Raw genomic sequence first — 25,061 nt, 5'->3', positions numbered from 1 at the left:
TGCATTCCGTGGCAATGAATTCCACAGGCCCACCACTCTCTGGCTGAAGAAATGTCTCCGCATTTCTGTTCTGAAATGACCCCCTCTAATTCTAAGGCTGTGTCCACGGGTCCTAGTCTCCTCGTTTTACTGAAACAATTTCCTAGCATCCACCTTTTCCAAGCCATGTATAATTTTGTGCGTCTCTATTAAGTCTCCCCTTAATCTTCTAAACTCCAACGAATACAATCCCAGTATCCTCAGCCGTTCCTCATATGTTAGACCTGTCATTCCAGGGATCACCCGTGTGAATCTCCGCTGGACACGTTCCAGTGCCAGTATGTCCTTCCTGAGGTGTGGGGACCAAAACTGGACACAGTACTCCAAATGGGGCCTAACCAGAGCTTTATAAAGTCTTAGTAGTACATCTCTGCTTTTATATTCCAACCCTCTTGAGATAAGAGACAACATTGCATTTGCTTTCTTAATCAAAAGGTGTCATACTGCATCTTACTCCACAATCACTTGAAGCATGGCACACTACAAGAGCAGAGTCAAAAGTGCAGCAGGTCAGGCCACATCCAAGGAGCAGGAAAGTTGACGTTTCAGGCTCAAGACCTTATTCAGGAATGTTTGGGGGGTGGGGTGAGGAGGAGAAAGGAGGCCAAGAGATAAATAGGAGGGTTGGGGTGGGAGGGGAAGGTATCTGGGAAGGCAATAGGTAGATGCAGGTGGACGGTAATTGTAATAGGTCAGAGGGAAGGGTGGAGCAGACAGGTGGGAAGGACGATAGACAGGTTGGACAATTCAAGAGGGCGGTGCAGTTCTATGTAACATAATAGCTGAATACCAGCCCAGACACTTAGTGCCTGCAAAATGTAATAGCATTAATACAAATCTATTGAATTCTTCCTATTATAAGAAACTAGGCATTGATATTGTAAGAGCGATAACATAAGCATTACTTCATCAAGTAAATTACCCTGATGGAGGCAACAAAGCCACAATTTCAAAATCTGAAATGCGACACTATAAGCAAGTTACTAAAATCTTAAATTCATGATTTAATATCTGTTCTGCTGAAAGTCTTAAGCCCAGTAAATACATGATTAATGCATTGGGTTGAATTTAGCATGCCCCTGCTAGGTGTATTTTCTGTGGGAAAGCATTTAAATCAGGCCGAGTGGCCAGCCTACAGCCTTCCATTTCTGCTCCTGAGTGGAGCTCCAGAAATATAGGTGGTGTGCTGGTGCTAATAAAGCAGTCCACCCACTATTTTTAAATAATTAAGAGGTCAATTACATTTTTTAGAAAGCTTATCGATCTGAAAAATAAACCGCCTTGACCAAAATATGGTTGAGGTGTGCAGTCAGGCAGAATTGAATAGGCTGTATTTTAATCACGTGTGATAAAAAGGCACTAAGTAAAGGGGGCATATCATTCACCATGTTGCCTTGTGTCCATTGGGGATACTCGCGTTAGCTCTCCTACAAAATGGATAATCCCAAACCATCTTCCTCTAGTCTAGGATCCCATCCTGTCCTAAATATATCTTTGTGGGACAGCCATGCTCCACTTTAGGAGGGTTCGTGCTGTTTGCAGGGTCCTCTGTTGAGCTTAAGTGTGCTGCAAGCTGATTGTGTTGGTTGGCAGCTCCTAAACTAGGGACCCCTTCCCATTGACAGGCAAAAAGTAATTCACCTAGAGCACAGTGGGTTGTGGCTAGATGGTGAGGTTACTTGGAGTGAGTTGACCTCTGGCTGACTTTCCTTCTGCACCCCTGTAAAATGCAACCCATTGTTTTAGTGATTCGTCATTCAGCGTTTAGTTATCAACTTTTTCCAAGTTTGTTTCGCATGCTGTCAGTTTCTTCTTTTGTGATTTGTGAATATAAATTGGAAGCCAGTCAGAAATTGTAATTTGCAATAGTGGAATTCACAAGATGCAACTTCTCAAGTGTGACAACAGACGCTGTACACTAAATGAATCATTTACAGGAAGATCAATACCACACACAATCACATACAGTAAAAGGGTAAGTGTCATCTTCAATACTTAGACAGTGAATTACGGGACAGATTGCCTGTCCATCATAAAACTATTCATCACTGAAAATGAAAACTAACCAGTCTCTAATGGGCAGGGAAACCATTCTGTTGGTTGGTTAAAAACTGATTGATCATTAGTTTATATTTAAAAGCATTATCACATAAGATAGAGCTAATATGTCAACAGAGCGGGGAGATGTGGCATTGCTTACAAGTATGTGCTCAGATATTTGTTTTTTAAAAAAAAAACTCAAATATCATGCTGATGAGGAACTGAGGTAGGAGACCCCAGGTTAATAAGAAGCTAAATATCTGGGATTTGTGAGAATACAATGTAATGTGAATGGATTAAAAAAAAACAAATTTCTGGTGTTGGTTCAGTTGAATAAACTAGATTATTACTTTTTTTTGCCAACAGCTGGTCAGCCTGGGACTAGAGAAGGGGAGCTCACTGACCATGATAATGGACCCAATATAAAGAGAAGTCAAAAGGAGAAAGGTAGGACAGCTTTCTAATCTAATATTAGTTTAAGAGAAGTGAGAGACAACAGTTATATAACCATGTTGTTAAAGCTCCCTGAATACTCTTTGATCTCAGTTTCTGTGGAAGAGATTAGAAAGATCATATTCAGATAAGTCAGCAAAAGCTTTATCACTTTTTAATGTAATTTCAGAAAATCTTTCTTCTCCCACTCTTTTCACCATCTCAATTTTCTCATCTTTGTCTTACATTTCTGCTTGAAAAATGTACATGGCTTATTTTAAGAGTTAAAGTCACCACTAAAATATAGCAGATGGGAATATATAAATGGGTGACCTAAAAATAGCAGGTAGAAGGAATTCACTGGTGAGCTAGTTTCATGGATACTCGCAAAATGTCAACCTGTACATTTACAAAAACTGCTGCTATTGCAGATGAGTTTTTAAGCAAAAAAGGTACGAGTCATTTAAAAATTTACTCTGACATGTAAAGGTTACTATAATTAGGCAAATATTACCATGTAAAAATGCCCAAATAAAGGACCACATATTTTATACATTAGGATTGATATATTGTTGCCTAACATTTCCAGCTGCAGTCATTTCCTTCCAGTTAAGCGCAAGTAGGATTTTCCAATAAAGCTTTTGCTTTTATTAAGCATTGATCTCAACAGGAATTCTCATTGCTGATGTAAACATTGATCCAAAATGTTCTACAGAACAATAAGCTATTCTTGTTCAACAAGATTAATATAAATCCCAATGTGTATATTTAAAATCCTGTAGAGTTGATTCCAGGGAAAGAGAATTGAAGTAGGGGAGTTATGAGCACTAAGATATTTGGGGTGCTTTGTTTCTGAAGTCTTTTAGCTGTGAAACTCACTTTAGATGGGATTATTTAAATATAAAATAATGGAGGCATTGTCTATGTGGGACAAAATTTGTTTTTATGAGCTGTAATTTATGATTCATGTTTAAAAGCGATTCAAAATCGACTGAAGAAAATCAGGTGAGAGGGAAAAATCTGAAGCAATCCTACTGATGCTATGTAACGTTCGGCTACAATTCCTTCTTCAGTGTACTGTTCATCTTTGGAAATTATTAAACATGGGCACACTGGAACGAAAACAGAATGTACATCATTACTTGGATCAGATTGTAACGTTTAATAAAAACTTAATATGGCTACTCAGTATTGGAGAGTGTAAATGCAATGTTGTATTACAAAGAGGATCCCGAACCACAATACCCATGGCAGCTCACATAACAGGTCATCAGAAGTTATACCAAGCAGAAGTGAAGTACTTTTTACAGAAAGCAAGTCAGGCTCTTTTGCACCAAGTTCAAGAATATTAACAGAAACCTATGGTTTAGTTACCTGCCCTATTATTCTTGAAGAGTGGTGTACAATATTGAGAAAGGACATGAGGTGGGAAGAGCATAAAAATGAATGGATTAGAGAAAAAAAGACGTTGAAAACTTCTCAGTGGCTAAAATTCCCAACATATTATTTCTGCAGTTATTTTCAAACAATGATAACTGCAGCATGCAAATTTATATGTTCACTTATAAAGCCATCTTATGTTTTTGTTAGTTTCAAGTCTCAGAGTTTCCCTGTTGTAAACTTCCAATTTGTCATTGCCAAGTAAAATTAGATCTTTGGAGAGAAAAGAAAGGTAGGTTCAAAACTCTCGATATGGCCACAGACAGTAAAGCAAGAACTGTGGGTTTCTTCAGGACGGGACTTGCCTTGAACTTTGAAACATTTTATCTTTTTTTTCTTAATCTGATACAAAGTACATTTAAAGCAACAAAAAGATGTGACCCTGTCACAGATGTAAAGAAAGCAGAGAGGGCCCTGGCAATAATAAGGAAATACTGCACTGAATAATAGCCAGCGTGCGCAAAATGGATAAAACATATGGAATTGATCAACACATTCTCCTTTTGAGTTACACACAAACACATCAGAAGCAATTTGGAACTGGCGATTTGAAATTCTCTACAGCAATTTGTAATATTTTGTTTGAGATAAGAATATGAATTGTTTTAGAGTGCACCTGCAATTAGTACTGGTGAACTAAATACAGAACCCATGGCAAATCTGAGTGTGTTTCTTTCCTCCCCACTGTGATGGTGGTCTTTGATAACTGGTGGGTCTGAGGGATGTCTTACATGGGATTATAACAGTGCAAGAACTCAATCAAAAGTGGACTGTTTAAAATAGTTTCAAATGACATTGCTCCCAGTATTTACTTTGCTCCCAAAATATATTGCGCAGTATGTTCAATGCTGGGGGATGTGGAGAGGATACTTCCTGGCTTTGTTCATTAATTGTCATAACTCTTTTCCCAGACTTGTCAGACAACCAGCCTGATTGTAGTTGGGTAGGAATGCCCAGTGGGGGTGGATGGGTAGGCAGGGATGGGATAAGAGGATGGTCGGTGAGGTGGTAGTGACCATTTTTATAGTAAGGGGAAATGACAGGGGGATGGTGATGAGAGCATGTAGGTGGTTTATAAACTAACTTATTGGGCTGGTGGAAACACTCCTGCTCATTCTGGTCCATTATCAGTGCTTTAAAGGCACTCCTCTCTGGGTTATTGGCACATCTACCCCTCCCTTACTTCTGAGTTTCCCAGAGGAAACTTAGCTGACGAGAGTTACAAGTAGGAAAGGTATGAAAATAAATGCTCAACTTTTAGAAGCTTCCAATGACAGACCGTCCTTGTGGATGGATTATAATTTCCCCCGATTATTTAAGCCATTTATATTAAAAGTCAAATGCCCAGAGTTTAATCTTTGATTTGCAGGTGGGAAATAGGAAGGTGTACACAATGAGACCAGAACCCCCAACCCCCACCCCCCACACCCATGGGATAAAGTGATTAAATTTAAAAGATTTTTTTCATGACTAAGCCCTTAATTGATATAAGAGACAAGCTTCCTGTCCACTTAGAGCCAATGAGATCAGGAATGGAAGCGGCTCAGAGAAACCGTGGGACTCATTTAGTCATCTCAGAGAGCCATTATGGAGGCTGATGATTGTCTTCAAAAAGAAATCAGCTGCTTGTGACAAAACCTTTCCACAGCACCAGAAGGAAGCAAGATGTCACAACAGAGCAGGAAGTCTGGCATCTAGGGCAAGACAGATCCCACTTTATTGATGTCAACCTGGATCTAATGCTGGAGACTGAGGTTGAAGAGAGAGGTCTTCCTCCTGCTGGGTAACAAGGAGATCCATCTTAATCATCTTGTAGCAAGAGAAGCTCTTGATTTCAGTGTTATCTCTCTCTTTCCATCTGAACTCTTACTCCAGCCGGTCTCCCTGGGTAAGATCATAAGTTGATTATAAAGTATAGGAGCAGAAATTAGGCCATTCAGCCCATTGAGCCTGCTCTGCCATTCAGTCATGGCTGGTGAGTTTCTCAACCCCATTTTCCTGCTTTCTCCCTGTAACCCTTGCTCCTCTTGACAATCATTCTTCCAGGACTTCACTGAGTTTATGGTGCACACCTCTCTGGAGGATTACATTATAGAAAGTGCAGCATGCCACCACCATGACTGAATACTTTGCAGGAGAGTATTAGATAGTACCACCCAAACTGACCAGGCATGGGAATGCCATCCTCAGAAGCATGATGACCTTCTCAATGGTGTTCCTAATGAGGAGATGGGATTGGCAGTACTGCATCTGTTCTTCCATCTCTGGCTTCCATAGAGTTGTTAGCAGTCTCATCTTCAAGGGATATTCTTTGTCTCATAGGATTCATCCGTCATTTTGGGACTGGAGTGAAGATCTCAGATCTGTTGGAAGTTAACAGAATCATAGCAGTTTCCTGGAAATTGAACGCACATCTAGAGAAAGCTATGATGTAGAACTTCTTTTGTTCCCATCGTTCTTGGGCCTCTCCCCTCAGCTCCTTCTCTGGTACATTGAAGCCATCATCAATGCTGCTTCCCTCTCATCCAGAGTTGAAAGATTTGATCAATTTCGCTTCCAATTTCCACCCGGCTCCTGTCTTCACCTGGTCCATCTCAGATTCTTCCTTTTCTTAGTCTCCATTTTTGGGAATAGGCTGGGGAGTTGAAACATAGACTGGGTGACTGCCTTGCATGCTGACATTTCTGTCACAGGCCTGCTGCAGTGTTCCAGTGAGACTCAGCAATGAAGTTGATGAGCAGCATCTCAGTTTATGCCTAGGGGCCCTGCAGCCTCTAGAACTCAACATAAAGCTCAATAACTTCAGAGCCAGATTCCATCCTTTCACATTTTTTACCCCATCCTCAAATTTGACCTCATCATGACACGAGTTGCTTTTAGCACAGCCAACCCATTCTCATCCACTCTCTGCTCCTATTAAGAATAATTCCTTGATTCTCCCTCTCTCTCCACTCATCTCTTTCCCTTGCTGAGTTTCACCAGCAGTTTCTGTTTTTGTTTGACAAAGTTATTGTGTTCAGAGGTAATACCACCAGCTGCCCAAGCTATCATGCTTACTGTAACATGAATGTAATGTCCTGCCCTGGCAACGAGGGCATCAGCAACCTGTAAGATGCCACCAAAGTCTGTAGCTGATCTTTGAAATTAACTAAAAGAAGTCAAGAATTTCAAGGCCACATTGATTGTCATGCCCTGTCAGTATTTGACAAAGTCAATGGTGCACGGTGTGACATCTTTAGCAACAGGAGCACAGATGTGTGCATCCTTCCTTTCTCTTGCTCTTGAGAAGAAATGCTGTGTCTAGAAAGCCAGATGAGAGGTGGAGGAGGTAAATTGCCCAATTGCTAGCTCTTGTAGCCACGCCATTGAAACTCAGAACACAGGCCTTGAGCCGAGCAGTATGCCAGCAAATCTGGAATTGACACACCACTGGTCTATCAGACTCAATGATTTGAAACATGAATTATGAATGCCATTAATACCAAGCAGAACACTGCATGGTCAAAAGGCCCTTGAGTAAAATAGTGCTGATCTTTCTATCAAGAGAAGTGCTCAGTGCTTAATAAGTGTAAAAACATATGAAATTACTAAGCAACCACTTGTGTTTGCTGTCAAAGTTACAATCTAATAAAGGCCAGCAGTCTTGTAACTCTTATCCAGTTTTCCCTAACCACACTAATATAAGTTCTATAAGGCCCAAGTGACTGTGTGTGTCAAGATGGGTTAATATGATTTCCAACTTTTGCTTTATTTGATCATGGGATGTAAGCATTGCTGGCAGTTAAGGTGCATCCCTAATTGTTCTGGAGAACAAAAGAAAGGTGGTGGAAAGCCACCTTCTTAAAATGCTGTGTGTGTGTGTTTGTGTGCGTGTGTCAGTACTGTTAGGGAAGAAACATTTGAAATGGAGATGGAAAGTAGGCTTGCATTTAGACAGGTCACTAGTTGGGACCAATTAAAGTGCATCCAATTCAACTTTATGTAACCTCTTACAAGGAATAAGAAAATTCAAATTCCTTGTTGATATGGGGCACTAAACATTGACAGATACTGTTTTGATATCACAGCTGATAATTTGGATATTCAGGCAGCAGCAGAATTCTGATCAAACTTTCAGATTAATCTCATTTACATTTCTCAAAATCAATTATGCAGACAAAGCATCAATGATGACTTCCTACAAAATAATTTTCATTAATAGTGTGGTGCAAATGAATCGGAGTTGAATGTTTTCTGAAAATTGAACATTTTTATTCCACTGTGATGGTGCAAAGCATGTCAGAAGGTTTACTACAAACAAAAACATTATCATTTCTAATAAGCAGCGAAACTTGGAAATTAGTTTCATGTTTCAGATTTTTGACACAAGTGCTTCTAATCCTCATGTTTGATGTCTGCCAATTAAGCATATCGCTGAACTATCTTTCCTTTACTACTTGCTTTCATCTTATGGAAATAGTGACTTTCTTTTTCCTTCTCAGAGGTCTTGCCCTGGCTAGTAACCAAACACATCTTCCAGCCAGTTTCTGCAGCTTTTAATGCTGAAAGCTGGTTCTAATGCACCAACACAGTAATGCCTCACTGGACTGTTGAAAAATGTTAATTTCAACCAGAACTAATGCTCAACAGTTACTGCTATTTGGAGCGGTTTATTGCAAAGATTAATGACAGCCCTGTGGCTAGTCTGAGCTCACATGTTTTGTTTTATATAAATAAAAAGGACAAATTCCATATTTTAATATCAACAAGCTGCAGAGTAATTTTATTTTAAATCCATACACACAGAATACATGGTTTTTAAAAAAAGCTGTGCGAGTGAACCCAAACAACTCAATTAAAGTGATTAATTTTATGTTTTAAATGTTGGGGCACATACACCCTAGTTTGAAAGCTGTTGAAATGCACATAACCTTTGCATTCCTGCTTCATATTTATTTACTTATTTTTAGAGAATAGCATTTAGTTTTAATTCCTGAAGTATTCAGGTCATCTCATACCAACAAGATCTGAAAATTGAGACTTTAAAATATAAAGGTACAACTTTATCTGTCAAATATCCCAATATTAATAGTAAAGCATCAGTTAAGAGAGTCATAGAGATGTACAGCATGGAAACAGTCCCTTTAGTCCAAATTGTCCATGTTGATCAGATGTCCTAAATTAATTGAGTCCTGTTTGCCAGCATTTGGCCCAAATCCTTCCTATTCATATACCCATCCAGATGCCTTTTAAATGTTTTAATTTTACCAGCCTTCACCACTTCCTTTGGCAGCTTATTTCAAACATTGCACCACCCTGTGTGTGAAAAGGTTGCCCCTTAGGTTCCTTTTAAAATCTTTCCCCCCTCCCCTTAAACATATGCTATCTAGTTTTGGACTCCCCTACCCTGGGGAAAATACCTTGGCTATTCACCCTACCAATGCCTCTCATGTTTTTATAAACAGTTTTTAACACATCATGGTAGGTGTCTGGAACATGCTGCCAGGGGTGGTGGTGCAGGCAGGCAGATACAATAGGGGCTTTTAAGGGACTTTTAGATAAGCATGTGAATATGCAAGGAATGGACCAAGGGCAGGTAGAAGGGATTAGTTTAATTTGGAGTCATGTTTGGCACAACATCGTGGACTGAAGGGCCTGCTCCTGTGCTGTACTGTTCTATGTTCTAAACCTCCTCAAGGTGACCCCTCAGCCTCTGACGCTCCAGGGAAAACAGCCCCAGCCTATTCAGCCTCTCCCTATAGCTAAAACCCTCCAACCCTGGCAACATCCTTGTAAATCTTCCTTGAACCTTTTCAAGTTTCACAACATCCTTTCTATAGCAGAAATTAAAGAGTTTCCTTGTTAATGCACTAAAACAGGTTGCTGTTGAGACAAGAGTGGTGATCTGCCAAATAATAAGGAATATATTTGTCTAACTTGATTGCATATTTTTCTGTTTGGAGAAAAGTGCTCTGTGATCCTGAAAGTCGGGCAAGTAGCTGAACTGTACAGAATGATATGGTTCCAGGTTCAGTGCCTGACTATATTGAATTAGCTAATCTCCTGAATATTCCTTTAATCCAAGAATTGGAAGCTAAGAGAGGACTGGACAGATGGGCAATGCCTTCTGCCCTCACAACGTCATAGAAGGAACAATAAGCATTTGAGTGTGATATTAGAGGATGCTTGATGCCTGACGAACTGTTGCAGCATTAGGAGCCAACTCCTGCAGCAGAAAGGAAAAAAGCCTGGACTGGATATCTGCCCACAAACTGTTTTGACTCTATATTTTATACTAGCACTCCATGGGGCTTTCCACAGGCTGAGATAGGATGGCACAATACCACATAACTTCTTGGAACACCAAGCTGCTTTCTATTAAATGCAACAGAGTTTCCCCCTTTATTCGTAGATGCATGAGGAGAAAATTCCATCCTGTGTTTCTTCCAATATAACTAATTAATCTCCTGCAGACTGCAGCTGCTATGTTTTCATTACTCACAGAACCTTTTATAAATCTTGTCAAATGAGAAGTACTTATTGAGAAAAAATTTAAAATGTCATCAAGGAAATACTGTTGAACAGCTCATCTTCACCTGTTATTGTATTCCAACAGCAGACAGATAATCATTATTGGTTAGAAATTTAAAATCAACAGTACCTCTTGCAGGAGATGATGATGTGAGATTTCTTTTCAACTAATATGAATCTGGTCAACAAAATCGGCTAAACCATTACCCAGACTCACGTTCACAAAGCCGGAGCCAGTTTGTCCTGACAATGGTTGTGTTGACAACTGGGATCAATTCCAGCAACATTACTTGTTCTGGAATTTCCTGACACCTGGTGCATAACTGGAGCCAGAAATCCTAATGACTCATGGCCATCCTAAAAAAACCCAATAATTACATTGAAGTGACTAATTTCCACAATTTACCATCGTTCAAAAAAAAGTAATGTTCCATTAACAAATCCAAAGGATTTGTTTATTTACTCATTTAAAATGTTGGCTAATGGCCAAATGTTCATATCTGGCTAAATAGAAGTTTTAAGTGGATAAGGCAGAGAAGTGTCCATTGAATCAAACCTCATGAATAAACTAACTGAACATGCATGGTGCAGAAGCTGGCTAAGCAGGATTTGGATCGCTGCTGACTGAGAGAATCATTACCTTGGCAGCAGGGTAAAAGGCCGGCAGTGGGAATATTTAGGAATTCTTAGCTAGTACTGTCATAGTGGGCTGAATAACCTCCAACAGTGCACTCTCTCTTCCAAATAATCAATTCAGATACTGTGGTCAATGTCAGCAACTATGAGGTTTGACAAAGGAGGGCTGACAGCAGCTGATGGCCTGTTTTCTAAGTTCACACAAAAATCAACAGTTGGGCATTCACAATCATCAAGGTTTTCATACATAATATTATATCTCCATAAGACTAACAAAATCACATTTTTACACAAGATAAAATAGGACAGGCTTACACACTTTTATTCGGTAAAGAACAGAAATGATTTGCACACATTCTTATGTGGTCATTAATGCAAATATATTGTATGCATCTATTAGGAAATGTGTTATATTTTAAGTTTGCTTATGATTTTAATCATAGTGTCTCAATGGCAGAACAGTCTATAGCTGCTTGGGAATTAGGATTGTTTATCAGTTTTGATAATTTACTTCGGTTTTCATTAAGGTGCATTGTAAATAGAGTGCAAAATTCTATCCTAAAAAGCTGAAATTACTTCTCCCAGTGGCAAATGCTCATTTTGCAGTCATATCTGGTGAAGTCTGAAGTTCTTCTCAATGAATGTATCAATTGCCAGTCTATTTATTTGATTATTTACTATTTATTAGTCTGGTTATTTTGTTTAAAAGTAAGTCAGACATATGTCTTCAGATGCATTCACATTAGTGAAATTTCAATATATTCAGGTATTAACATGGGTCGTGATCTTTAAACGTCAAACATACTCAGTCCAAATACATTTATAAAGTATTTTGCTGGAAATAAGATCCTGTATTAAACATTCATTGGGCACTTTCACATAATCACATATAGACAACAGCCACAGTCCATTAGCTTTGAGTAGAAACTACCCATTTATAAAATTACCTGGATTTAAGTACTGGGTCATATTTATTGTCAATTTAATATTCATCTACATGTGATATTTACTAGTGATGAAGGTCTCTGTCCTTGCGCTCAGACTATTATCTTAACACCTTAACTAGAAGATTAGAAGGAGTCTCATTTCCCCCTCCTTTAATTTACTTTATCAATCATAGCGTCTTACTAATTCTTGTTCAATTCACTACACCAGTTTACTCAGTCATTACATAATGTTTAGTATTCATAACTGACAACCAGATTCTGTCTCAGTTCAAACAAGGTATTTTCTTATGCCAATAATAATTTTGCTTTGGTCTCTCAGTCTTGGCATAGCTCAAACCTGTTGATAGTAGCAGGGAACAGTGCTGAAACATGTGTTGCTGGAAAAGCGCAGCAGGTCAGGCAGCATCCAAGGAGCAGGAGAATCGACGTTTCGGGCATAAGCCCTTCTTCAGGAATCTTAGAGCTAATGCTCGAAATGCCGATTCTCCTGCTCCTTGGATGCTCCCTGACCTGCTGTGCTTTTCCAGCAACACATTTTTCAGCTCTGATCTCCAGCATCTGCAGTCCTCACTTTCTCCCAGTAGCAGGGAACATAATAGTTTAATCAGGCAGATGCTGAAAATGTGTTGCTGGAAAAGCACAGCAGGTCAGGCAGCATCCAAGGAACAGGAGAATCGACGTTTCGGGCATGAGCCCTTCTTCAGGAAATTCCTGAAGAAGGGCTCATGCCCGAAACGTCGATTCTCCTGCTCCTTGGATGCTGCCTGAGCTGCTGTGCTTTTCCAGCAACACATTTTCAGCTCTGATCTCCAGCATCTGCAGTCCTCACTTTCTCCCCAAATCAGGCAGATGCCCTGTCTCTGACTTCTGGGACAATGTTGAGTCATGTAGATGAATTGACTTCTTCAAGTACCACACTTTTAGCTCAATGCCCATGGACAACATTCACATAAGCTTATTTGTTTGAAATATACAGGTGCACTCCACATGCCGAATAATTTGGAATCACCAAAAGATTGCCTCAGCTTTACTGTAGTGCATTGTGTAACTCCTTTTCTATTTCCTCCACAGCAGAATAGGTACCTTGCTGGTACTTGCAACAGCATTCAACTATTGCACTCCAGGGGATAGACATTCACCTCACATGGTAACATAAAACAAATGGAATTGGATCAATCACCCCTATGTACAGGGCCTGATATTCAGTGTTACTGCAGTCAATGGAATTGAATAAATACCAGGCATAACAGGCCGCCAAACTGCTTTGGTCCACTGATAAATCTCTACCTCTGTACTATGGGTACAATGAAGAGTGTAGAAAAAGAAATGCAAAAGCTGAATTACTTTGTACATTTTAAAGCAAATCAGATAGATCATTCAACTTGTATTTATTATTTAACTCCAGCCAAGGTTATTTTGTGTTTTACTTATGTTTTATTCAAAGAAAATTGCAGGACTTGTTAAGATTATATAATTGATGGTCTTGCTCAGCTTTTGTTTGCATCAAACAGCAGAACTGAATTAATCTCTCTTAATGTACGGATGGTACACAGCCACAACAAATTCTGGGCTACTGCAAAACTAGCTTTATTGACCCAGCGTACCTTCAGCGCATATATAATGTTTACAGGCAAATAGAAAAATACTAGATTAGATTATCATGACTCAGCAAACAACATTAAACCAGTGTATTGCTTTTTATATGATAATGGATTGTAATATTAGATAGATGCTAAATGTTTAACTTACTAATGGACCAAGAAGATAATTCGCAAGTGTTTAGATGGTGATTGAGCGGGAAAGTTAAGCTTTATATAATTCAATTAGAAGCTTCATTTTATGCTTTTGACGGAAGTGATTGTTGAACAATACTGGCATATGAGAAAGGATGTTGGTAATGACCAAGAGTCCCAAAAACAGTTACAAATTGAGAAAGCTGACTAGCAAACTTTTTTGCACTTTAGCCCAAACTAATATTCAACTCTATTAATATGTATCATAGTCTCATTGGAATTTGTTCATTGATCTATGAAGATTTTCTATCCTGTTTAAAGCTCTCCTTTCAGAAACTGAAGAGAATGATTTTTGTTATAATTTATGTTAAGTGACAGAGGGATCCCCGTATGGAAAACACATCGTTTAAGGAAAATTAAAAGAATAATGGAATAATGTGCATAATATTTCATGGATTCCTTACTCCATCTGTTTCTCCAACTGTAATTCAATTCATAAAATATTTACAAGCGATTAATGGAAAAGTTGGGAATGTACATTCCAGCATCATAAATATCATAATTGATGTACTAAATTTGCCAAAACACCTAAATTTTAACAGATGACTTTCACAATGTTGGGCTGGTTTGAACATCTTTCCTGGACAATCAGATTATTTCTATGTAATTTATAACTGAAGACTTTGAATGTAGTCAAGATGATGAGATCAAGAAGTTGCTAAATTGTCCCAGATATTTTGTTTATGGCAGAGCAACACAGTTTAATAGCTCAGTATTCTGGCTGTTACTTGCCTCAGTTGGATGAACTTGATCAGTATTCAGTGAAGCAAGCTGTTTGACAAAGTGCCACACAACAGTGAAATTTTATTTTGAGGCCATTAAGGAAAACTGCTATGGTCTCATAAAGCTTACTGAACTGGTGCTGCTAGGGTGATGGAATGACCCATTTTATTTCTGTACGTTGTGATGTGGGGGATTTGGCTGCAAGTTGGAAAAGAGGGACTTGCTTACATGACAAAGAATGGATTCATTATGGACAACACAACAATCCAACTTTCATTGCTTTGTGAATACAGTACACCCAAATTGTGTATCACTGGAATGTCCTGATTCTAAGATAGTACCTGCTAGGTTACCAAAGTATAGCCAGCCTATCAGCACAAGCTACCTGAGTGATTCATAACCCTTGTGCATGTCATTAACTGCATATTCAATTCAAGGAAACATTTCAATCTGAGGATTAAAAATTATTAACTGCATCTGCTAAGTAATTTTTGCTTTGCAACAAAATCAAAAAGGTTAAAATATGCTAGTTTATTTCAATTATATATATTTGTGGAAGTAGCGCAGCAAATGTAGATGATTCAGTGCTCGCTTGCAAACTGCCAGTTTGCCAAATTATTAATCAGAAATGAAAAAACATTTATTACAAAAAGGGCAGTAATAGTTAGCCCAGAAGTTGTCAAAGTTTCAGTACAAGTGAAATATGTCGAAATCTTGGCCAGAGTCTGCCATTATCTATAGAACACTTTTGATTATACCACAAAATAAAATAGCACCAATAGGGACAATGAGGTTGCTATCTTCTGCCATAGCATCTTGCCCTTGCTATTCTTTTTCTGCTATTGCCCAGAACAGAAGCACATCCATTAGGAAAGCCCCACCATTTGTTTAGTGCTTCTGGACTTGCGAGGAGGCATGTGTACTAACAATTTCATACATAGCATTTTGTCCTGTAACTTTCTGCAGTTTTTTTCCCTATAAATAATAGTTAGCTCCTCTATTCATCCCCTATTTTAACCACGACCTGATCCATATTTAATCAGAGGGATTTGGGAGTTCTCTTACACTGATCACAAGGTTAACCTCCAAGCTCAGCAGGTAATAGGGAAGGCAAATTGAATGTTGGCCTTTATTTCAAAGGTAATTGAGTATAAATATGGGTACTGCAAATGCTGGAGATCAGAGTCAAGGATAGAATGGTGTTGAAAAAGCACAGCATGTCAGGCAGCATCTGAAGAGCAGGAAAACCGACATTTCGGGCAAAAGCCCTTCATCAGGAATAATGAAGGGCTTTTGCTTGAAACGTCGATTTTCCTGCTCCTTGGATGCTGCCTGACCTGCTGTGCTATAAATATGGGGATGTCTTGCTAAAGAATACACTAGACCACACCTGAAATACTGTGAACAGTTTTGCCCCCTTTAGCTAAGGATTGATATACAAGCATGTTGGGCCTGTGCTCATTTGAGTTTCAAAGAATGTGAGGCAACTTTATTCAGAAATGCAAGATTCTTGGGGGACTTGACATAGCAGATGTGGAGAGGTTATTTCTCATTATGAGACGAGTCGAGGACTAGAAGGCATAATCTCGGGGTAAGGGACCACACATTTAAAACAGAAATGAGGAGAAATTTCTTCTCTCAGAGGATAGTGAATCTGTGAAATTCTTAATTGCAGAGAGCTGTGGAGGCTGGGTCATTAACTATATTCAAGTTTAAAATGGACAGTTTTTTAGTCAATAAGAGAATTGAGGGTTGTAAGAAAAAGGCAGGAAAGTGGAGTTAAGGATGATTGGTTCAGTCATGGTTTCATCGAACAGTAGATGATGGATTGAATGGCCTACTTCTGCTCCTACATTTTTATAGTATGAGCTGTCAGCTGGCAGTTGGAGCTACAAGTCCACTGTCTCTCTCTCTGTTAAAAATCACAGCACTAGGTTCCAGTCCAACAGGTTTATTTGCAAGTACTAGCTTTCCTGCCCCACTAGCTACCTGATGAAGGAGCAACGCTCTGAAAGCTAGTACTTGCAAATGAACTTATTGGACTATAGCCTGGTGTTGTGTGATTTTTAACTTTGTCCACCCCAGTCCAACACCAGCACCTCCTCATCATCTGTGTTCTCACTAACATTGGTTCCACTTTCCACCATTAGTAACATTCTTTTGGCTACTATGCACCCTTACCTTCTGATGTAAACTCTCTACCTAACATTCCAACCTAATTACCTCCCACTTTGCTTTCCTGTGTTTTTGTTAAACTTTCTGTTCCCTTTTTAGTTCTACTTCGCCTTCTCCTCAGTGTATATACTTTGTCACTGCCCTGCAAAGTTTTTGGGCTATTTCTCTGCACACGATGCATGCTATAGAATTGTGTGACATTGTAATGACCCAACAAACTAACTTCCCAAATTCCTAAAGAATGGCAACCACTGTGTAAAAACCTGATTTAGTTCGAAAATATTTTGAAGAAGAAATATTATGTAATTCCATTTTGATCACCAAACCTATTATGTAGTATGCAAATGATAGATTTAATGTGCAGATAAAGTGATGCATCAATCATTCAGCAGTTGAACTATTAATATGGAGAACTGTACATTTATTGCTTTAAATTCTCTTAAAATAAAATGCATTATCATTCATTAGCAGCACAAAAATAAAAGAAAATGCTTTTTCAACTACTCCTTATATCTGTAAAAGCCATTCTGAGATTTAATCAAGTCATCTTCATTGAATACACAGGTTTTTCGGTCTATATATTTGTCTTGCAGCCCTAGAATGTCTGTCTATGTTACTGATCTCAGCTTAACAATATGTTTACTCAGGTAGATTTATCATGAATTATTAAGTTAAAAATTGAAACTGTATCAAAGTATTGTAAATCTTTATTGGACAATTTCTTTGATAGATGTTTAAAAGAGTGGTAAATAAACTCCTAGTATTACTCTAACAATGTAAATGAACATTGATATAAAGGAAATGATCTTCATATGTTTTAGACAGTCAGGCCTCAGGCTGCAATGAGAGGAGGAATCAGGTCTTTGAGGTTGGAACTTAGGTGCTGTATTTGGGAAAGAGAGAGAATTGAGTTCTTAGGGATGAAATGAAAGAACTATTAATTCAGTGGGAAAGATTTCCTGCTTCAGGAGAATATCTAGGGATGCATTGCTAAAGCCTGCCACCACCTTTTGACTGGTCTCTGGGGAGATGGTCTCTGTGATAGTCAAGAGTGAAGTGCTGCACGGCTGGTTTTAAACATGGAATCTGGAAGCTGGAACCTGCTGGAACCCAGTGAGATTCAGAAATTATCATAGAACTTAGAATTTTACACGCATGAATATGTAATAAGCTGAGAAGAACATAATCACACAGAAAAACCTGCCCTGATTTGAGCAGACGTACTTCCCGCTTTGTTTAACTCATTGGACAAGCATATGGACGTACGTGAAATAGTGTAGGTTAGATGGGCTTCAGATTGGTATGTCTGGTCGGCACAACATCGAGGGCCGAAGGGCCTGTACTGCGCTGTAATGTTCTATGTTCTATGTCCATACTTAGTCACTAAAACAAAAAGAAAATTCACCCATGGTTTACGAAATCAAGAGGGGCGAGCAATTAGTAGGCGGCAAGGTGGCTCATTGGTTAGTACTGCTGCCTCACAGGGTCCCAGGTTCGATTCCAGCCTTGGGCGACTGTCTGTGTGGAGTTTGCACATTCTCCCCGTGTCTGCGTGGGTTTCCTCTGGGTGCTCTGGTTTCTTCCCACAGTCCAAAGATGTGCAGCTAAGGTGAATTGGCTATGCTAAATTGTCCATAGTTGTTAGGTGCATTAGTGGGGGGGAGGTGGGTTACTCTTCGGAGGGTCGGTGTGGACTGGTTGGGCCGAAGGGCCTGTTTCTTCGGTGTGGACTGGTTGGGCCGAAGGGCCTGTTTCTAAACTGTAGGGAATCTAATCTAATCGCTTTCAAATGTGGAGCCTATATTCAACACAAAATAACTTTTATTTATAGAACATCTGTATTGCAATGAAACAACTCACAGGCACATTATAGGAGTGTCATAAAATGAAGTATTAGGCCAGGCCATGAGATATTAGATCAGTTGGCCAAAATGATGGGTTTTAGACGTGCCCTGAAAACAGAAAGGCAGAGTGTACAAAGAGGTTATTCCAGAGATTAGGACCTAAAGAGCTGAAAGCACTGCCACAACTGGTGGAACAATTGCAAACCACTAATTCACCCAAGGCCTGAATTAAAGCAGCACAAATACCTTGGAGGATTGCAGGGCTAGAGGAGATTAGAGATGACAGCAAAGCCATGGAGGGATTTGGAAACAAGGTTGTCCAAGAGTCAATGTGTTAGGTCCACAAATACGAAAGATGATGTGGAATGTGGTTTGCTGCAAGTGAAAACACAGGCAGCTGAGCTCAACATTATGAAGGATAGGATTACGAGACCAACTAGGAGTGCATTGAAATAGTCAGGTCTACAGGTGACTCAGACTCATTAGTGTTTTATCAGTAAACTTATGGAAATGGGGGAAACGTCAGGTGATGTTAGAGAGGCAGAAGCACAGGCTGCTGCAGGGATAGAATTGGTAGCTAGGCAGTGTTTGGTGCATAGACTGAAAATAATGGCTTCAGGTCTTCCCAATTGGAAGAAATTTCTGCTCATCCAGTCAAGGATATTAGATAAGCAGCCTGAGAAGCAAGCAACAATGGAGTTGAGAGAAATGGACGGTGTGGTGGCATGGGTTTAATCAGGGTTATGTAAGAAAATTAATGTTGTGCCTTTATATGCATGTTGCTGGGGGTCAATTGACAAATAGGTGGGATTCAAGGATAGATCTTTGGGAGGACACTAAAGGAACAATGCAGGAGCTGGAAGAGAAGGCATTGTAAAGTAATTCTCAGAGTACAATTAGATGGATAAGAATGGAAATACACAGCAGCTGTCCTACTCAGCTCAGAGGAGGATGAGAGAAAACCTACCTTTCTCACAACCACATATAACATCACTTGAAATATGAACAGAGAAAGATTTGACCGGTAAGTGCTTGTTAGTTGTGTTATCCATCTTGATTTTATTATTTTTACCATTTGTAAATTCAATCTGATATATTGAATTTGATTTGATCAGACACAGAGTAGTTTTGTCACTTAAAATGGATGGAGGGAATCAGTTATTAGAGAAACACCAACTCACATAATGGGAGCAATAATAAAGCAGATTGTGCCCCAAAAGCATTGCCCTTCACCTCAAACAAAGATGAGCTAATGCAAAAAAATGTACAATATTTAGTCCAAACACTGTATGGAGCAAGATTACAATTTAACCAATCCATTTTCATATACAACTGGTTAACCACAATATCCTCTATTTGATAATGCTCTTTGGAACGTTGATCAGATGTCATTTTATGACAAGCATGACAAAAGATAATTGTTTAAATTTAAAGTGTTGTTTAACATCCTGCCATTGTGTGTGCAAAAGTTGGCTATATTTGAATTTACCCAACTTGAAATCTATCAAATAGAGTTAGTTTTAAATGCTTTATAGCAAAAGCACCCAAATCTATTCCTGGCTTTCAATTAATGAACCTTGCATCAATAAATAGTTGAAGAAATGAAAATTTTAAAACATTAATTCAAATATCGACAATGGTTAAGTATAGAATAAAGCTTCTTTTATATTGGATCCAAAACAAATGCAAAAGACTAAATCATCAGTACTGATAGCTGTCATATCAACCTACTGTGTGAACCTTATTAAGATATCTGATAGTTATGAAGAATTAAGAGCAAATTTGTGCTGCGGGTCCACATCCATGAGGAACTGGGTTGATAGTGTCCACAATTATGTCAGAACCCTTCCCAGCAAATAATGACAAAAACATGCATTCTATCTGTCTAGTTTTGCACTCAAAGGTAGCAAAAAGGTATTGTTGATAGCTATTTTTCCTCACTGAGTGCAGCACGAGAGTTTTGTGAATTCATAGCATTTAATTGTCAGACAAAAAAAAGTTGGAAATATTTCAGACTTCAAAATACTAGAGAAGAACATGTTCCTAGCCAATATGCAATTTTTTAAAGCAAGCAGCTAACAAAGCAATAATGGTTTTTGCTTAAGCTGTTCTAATTATGCACACTGATCTCAAAGAGGCTGAATGGTATCATTGAAATGTTTTTGACAAGCGTTAGAGGAACCGAACAGCCAGATACAAACATGCTGGGGATGAGATTTTGATCAGAGTGCTACTGAAGCCAGTAGTTCCCTGGGATGTGTGCAGTGCACAATATCAAGAAGGGTGCTTGTATGGATGTCCCTTCAAACTGTGAGAAGCAACTGAACTGATGTTATCATGACATCCCACTGTCCTATCAGCTGTGATGTCCACTTCCTTTCTGGCTCGCAAGACTGGTTCTCAGGCCATGACTGACCCTGATTGATCAGTTAACCATTTCTCTGGAGAGTGTTTTATCTTTTGGATGCACTTTGTGAAGGAAGTCATTTTTGCTAAACCTGGTAGTTGATCCATTAACTTATCTGGAGGATGCTTAATCTTGTGAATTCCCTTGACAGAGGAAATCTTATTGCCAACTTAGGTAGCTGTCTCATCTCACCTGCGGGACCATCATGTCAGATGTCAGCTCTGTTGAGCAAGTATTTTTCCTTTCCTGCTGTATACCGGATTTCTGGGCCAGGCAATTGCTTTTAGACTTGAATGGGGTCGTGAAGCAGCAGTTGCTTTGAAATAACCTGCTCATTGACACTCAGGTTGGATTGAACCAGGGCCAGAAAACTCCTCTCCTCATTATAACCTTGTGGACAAATGTGCACAAAAATAGAATCAAGATATGAGGTAATAATCACTGTTGAATGAGTGTTGCATCAAGCAGTCCTAGTAAAACTGCAGTTAGTGGGGAATCGGGGATGCTTGTTGAAGTCTTACCTTGCATAATGGTCAACCATCTCAGCTCCAGGAATTCCTCGGGTCCAATAATTTTCACTTGCAACAATGACCTCCCCTCCCCGCCATCATCATAATCTCAGAAGTGACGATGCTTGCCCATGGTTGTACAGAGTACATCATTCACAACCTCTCAGGCTCTGAAGCAGTCAGTGTCCATTGTGCAGCACAAGTAGGACAACATCCAGGCTTGGGCTAACAAGTGACATCCAAGCCACAAAAGTACTTGGTAATGACCATCCCTAACAGGAAAACATCTAACTATTGCCGTTACAATAGCATCATCGTAACTGAATCCCCCATTTACCATTCTGAGGATTATCATTGACCAGAAATTGAATAGGGTCAGCTATATAGATTTTGTGGCTCAAGAGCAAGTCAGAGGTTAGGAATGCTGTGACTAATAACTCATTTCACAAAAGCCAGTCTACATGATACAAGCCACTGTGATGGAATATAGTCCACCTGCCTGGCTGAGTACAACTCCAACTCACAAGAAGCTTGACACCATCTAGGAGAAGGTAGCCTGATTGATTGATCGATAACATCCACCACTTCAACATTCACACTCTTTCCTACTACAGTGGAGCAGTGTATACCAAATACAAGATGCAATAATTCAAATTTTCACAGACACCACCTTCCAAACCTGCAACTTTTATCACCCAGAAGAACAAAGGCAAAAGAAGGATGGCGACTCCGCCCGCTGCACACCAACCTGACTTGGGTCTGTCTCACCATTCCTTCATTGTAACTGGGTCAGAATCCTGGAAGTCCCTTCCAACAGCACTGAGCCAAACAGGACTGCAGCACATGGTGGTGGAGGGTTGTTTTTCAGACTGGAGGCCTGTGACCAGTGGAGTGCCACAAGGATCGGTGCTGGGTCCTCTACATTTTGTCATTTATATAAATGATTTGGATGTGAGCATAAGAGGTAAAGTTAGTAAGTTTGCAGATGACACCAAAATTGGAGGCATGGTGGACAGCGAAGAAGGTTACCTCAGATTACAACAGGATCTTGATCAGATCGGCCAATGGGCTGAGAAGTGGCAGATGGAGTTTAATTCAGATAAATGAGAGATGATTTTTGGGAAAGCAAATCTTAGCAGGATTTATACACTTAATGGTAAGGCCCTAGGGAGTGTTGCTGAACAAAGATACCTTGGAGTGCAGGTTCATAGCTCTGTGAAAGTGGAGTCGCAGGTAGATAGAATTGTGAGGAAAGCATTTGGTATGCTTTCCTTTATTGGTCAGAGTATTGAGTACAGGAGTTGGGAGGTGATGTTGCAGCTGTACAAGTCATTGGTTAGGTCATTGTTGGAATATTGCATGCAATTCTGGTCTCCTTCCTATCGCAAAGATGTTGTGAAACTTGAAAGGGTTCAGAAAAGATTTACAAGGATGTTGCCAGGGTTGGAGAATCTGAGCTTCAGGGGGCTGTTTTCCCTGGAGTGTGGGAGGCTGAGGGGTGACCTTTTAGAGGTTTATAAAATTACGAGGGGCATGGATAGGATAAATAGACAAAGTCTTTTCCCTGGGGTTGGGGAGTCCAGAACTAGAGAGCATAGGTTTAGGGTGAGAGGGGAAAGATATAAAAGAGACCTAAGGGACAACCTTTTTCACACAGAGGGTGTTACGTGTATGGAATGAGCTGCCAGAGGAAATGGTGGAGGCTAGTACAATTGCAACATTTAAGAGGCATTTGGATGGGCATATGAATAGGAAGGCTTTGGTGGGATACGGGCTGGGTGCTGGCAGGTGGGACTAGATTGGGTTGAGATATCTGGTCAGCATGGACAGGTTGGACCAAAGGTTCTGTTTCAATGCTGTACATCTCTATGACTCTATACTGAACGTCAATGTTTTATACCTGTACTGGTTACTGATGTTTTTTCCTACTTTAGTTAATAGTCAAAATGTGATTTCCTACTTTCTGAAAGAGGTTTTCTACCTTCTACAGCTAAGATGGATGCCTCTTTCTTCATTTTGGGCTAAATTAAAGTTTTCTTAATTTTGCAGTGTGATAAAAAAATAAATGTTCCCTTTCACAACTTTTATTTTAAGTAAACAAATCTGACACATACATTTAACCTGCAAAATCATGATCGGAGCTATACATCCCGATCTTCTGACTATCCAACCTTTTCTTCTGCTAGGCCTTTTGGGGATGGCACGGTGGCTCAGTGGTTAGCACTGCTGCCTCTCAGCACCAGGGTCCCAGGGTTTGATTCCAGCCTTGGGCAACTGTCTGTGTGGAGTTTGTACATTCTCCATGTGCCTGCGTGGGTTTGCTCTGGTTTCCTCCCACAGTCCAAAGGTGTGTGGGTCAGGTGAATTGGCTATGCTAAATTGCCGATAGTGTTAGGTGCATTAGTCAGAGGGAAATGGGTCTGGGTGGGTTCCTCTTCGGAGGGTTGGTGTGGACTTGTTGGGCCGAAGAGCCTGTTTCCACACTGTAGGGAATCTAGTCTAATCTTTTCTTCAAATCCATTTCAATTTACTCTTTTGTTGCACAATTACAAGTTGACCAATACCAGAACCTCAGTATAACTTGTCGTTTTGATCCTCATTGGCCACACATTATGAAAAATGATGGTAGTGACATTCATTTTGAAGGATGGGGGAATGCTCATTTCCTGTGCCTTTTGTGGTGCAGCATTCTGGGTTCAAGACCCAGCTGCTCCAGTGGTGTCCCATAATATGTTTGAGCAGGTTGACTGAAAATATCTATACTCCCCTTTCTCTCTATCCTTCAAGCCTATGTGGGTTTTTTTTGCACCATTTAAGGTTTTGCCCATTTACCCTCAGACATCTCTAATATTATTCAGAGCTCCCAGTTGCCTCCACAGAGTGGGTGTGCTTTGGGACATGGGCTCCTCAGAGTGGCTAGTGAAGAACACAGGAACAGGCATACTCCATTACTCCAACCCAAATCATTAAATATGATCGTAGCTGATCGAACATTTCAATGCTTTTTCCTTAAACCATCCCCATAACTCTTTTCGTCATCAGACATGTATTAAACCTTGACTTTAGACATACAGAGAGAACTTCCTCAGCCCTTTGTGGGGACAGAATGCCAAAGATTTACAACCCATTGAAATTACAAAAAAAAAATTCTTGCTTATTCTTTGTTCTGCTCCCCTCACCGACCATGACCTGAAGCCTGGCTTCTCAAGGGCCTCTTTTGCTCTCTTGTTTCTTTCATGAGGGCTGCTGACTGACTATCTTCTTATTACAGTAATGTATTTAAAAAGTGAAAAACCATTTGTCTTCAGAATTTCCTTTTTATTCTTGTTTGATAGATTCTTCCACTGTTCTTACCTGAAGTGAAGTGATGATATTCACTGTTAATGTCATATTGGGTTCTGAGAGCTTTTGCATTGGGACAGTTCACTCTTTTCTAGATATTTTCTTATCAGTCTATTGAGAGAAATTATTTCACACCTCTGGAGCTGCCTGGTGCAGTGGTGGGGACACTACCACTATACCATACGAACCCTCCCTCCTTTCTTCTCTTCCAACTTTTCCCCCTA

At 39.7% G+C, this 25,061-nt stretch overlaps 1 protein-coding gene across 4 annotated transcripts in view; it reads left to right on the top strand.

Annotated features, from left to right (window-relative positions):
• Nucleotides 1–25,061, top strand: part of dacha (dachshund a) — a 391,212-nt gene that overhangs the window by 312,097 nt on the left and 54,054 nt on the right. For all 4 annotated transcript variants that reach the window (XM_043704519.1, XM_043704520.1, XM_043704518.1 and 1 more), the window contains exon 6: nucleotides 2,446–2,526. In XM_043704519.1, the coding sequence (XP_043560454.1) occupies nucleotides 2,446–2,526 (81 nt within the window). The remainder of the gene's footprint in view (nucleotides 1–2,445; nucleotides 2,527–25,061) is intronic.

This window comes from Chiloscyllium plagiosum, chromosome 15 (assembly GCF_004010195.1).
Source record: "Chiloscyllium plagiosum isolate BGI_BamShark_2017 chromosome 15, ASM401019v2, whole genome shotgun sequence".
Lineage (NCBI taxonomy): Eukaryota > Metazoa > Chordata > Chondrichthyes > Orectolobiformes > Hemiscylliidae > Chiloscyllium > Chiloscyllium plagiosum.
This window is presented reverse-complemented; position numbering and strand designations above follow the sequence as displayed.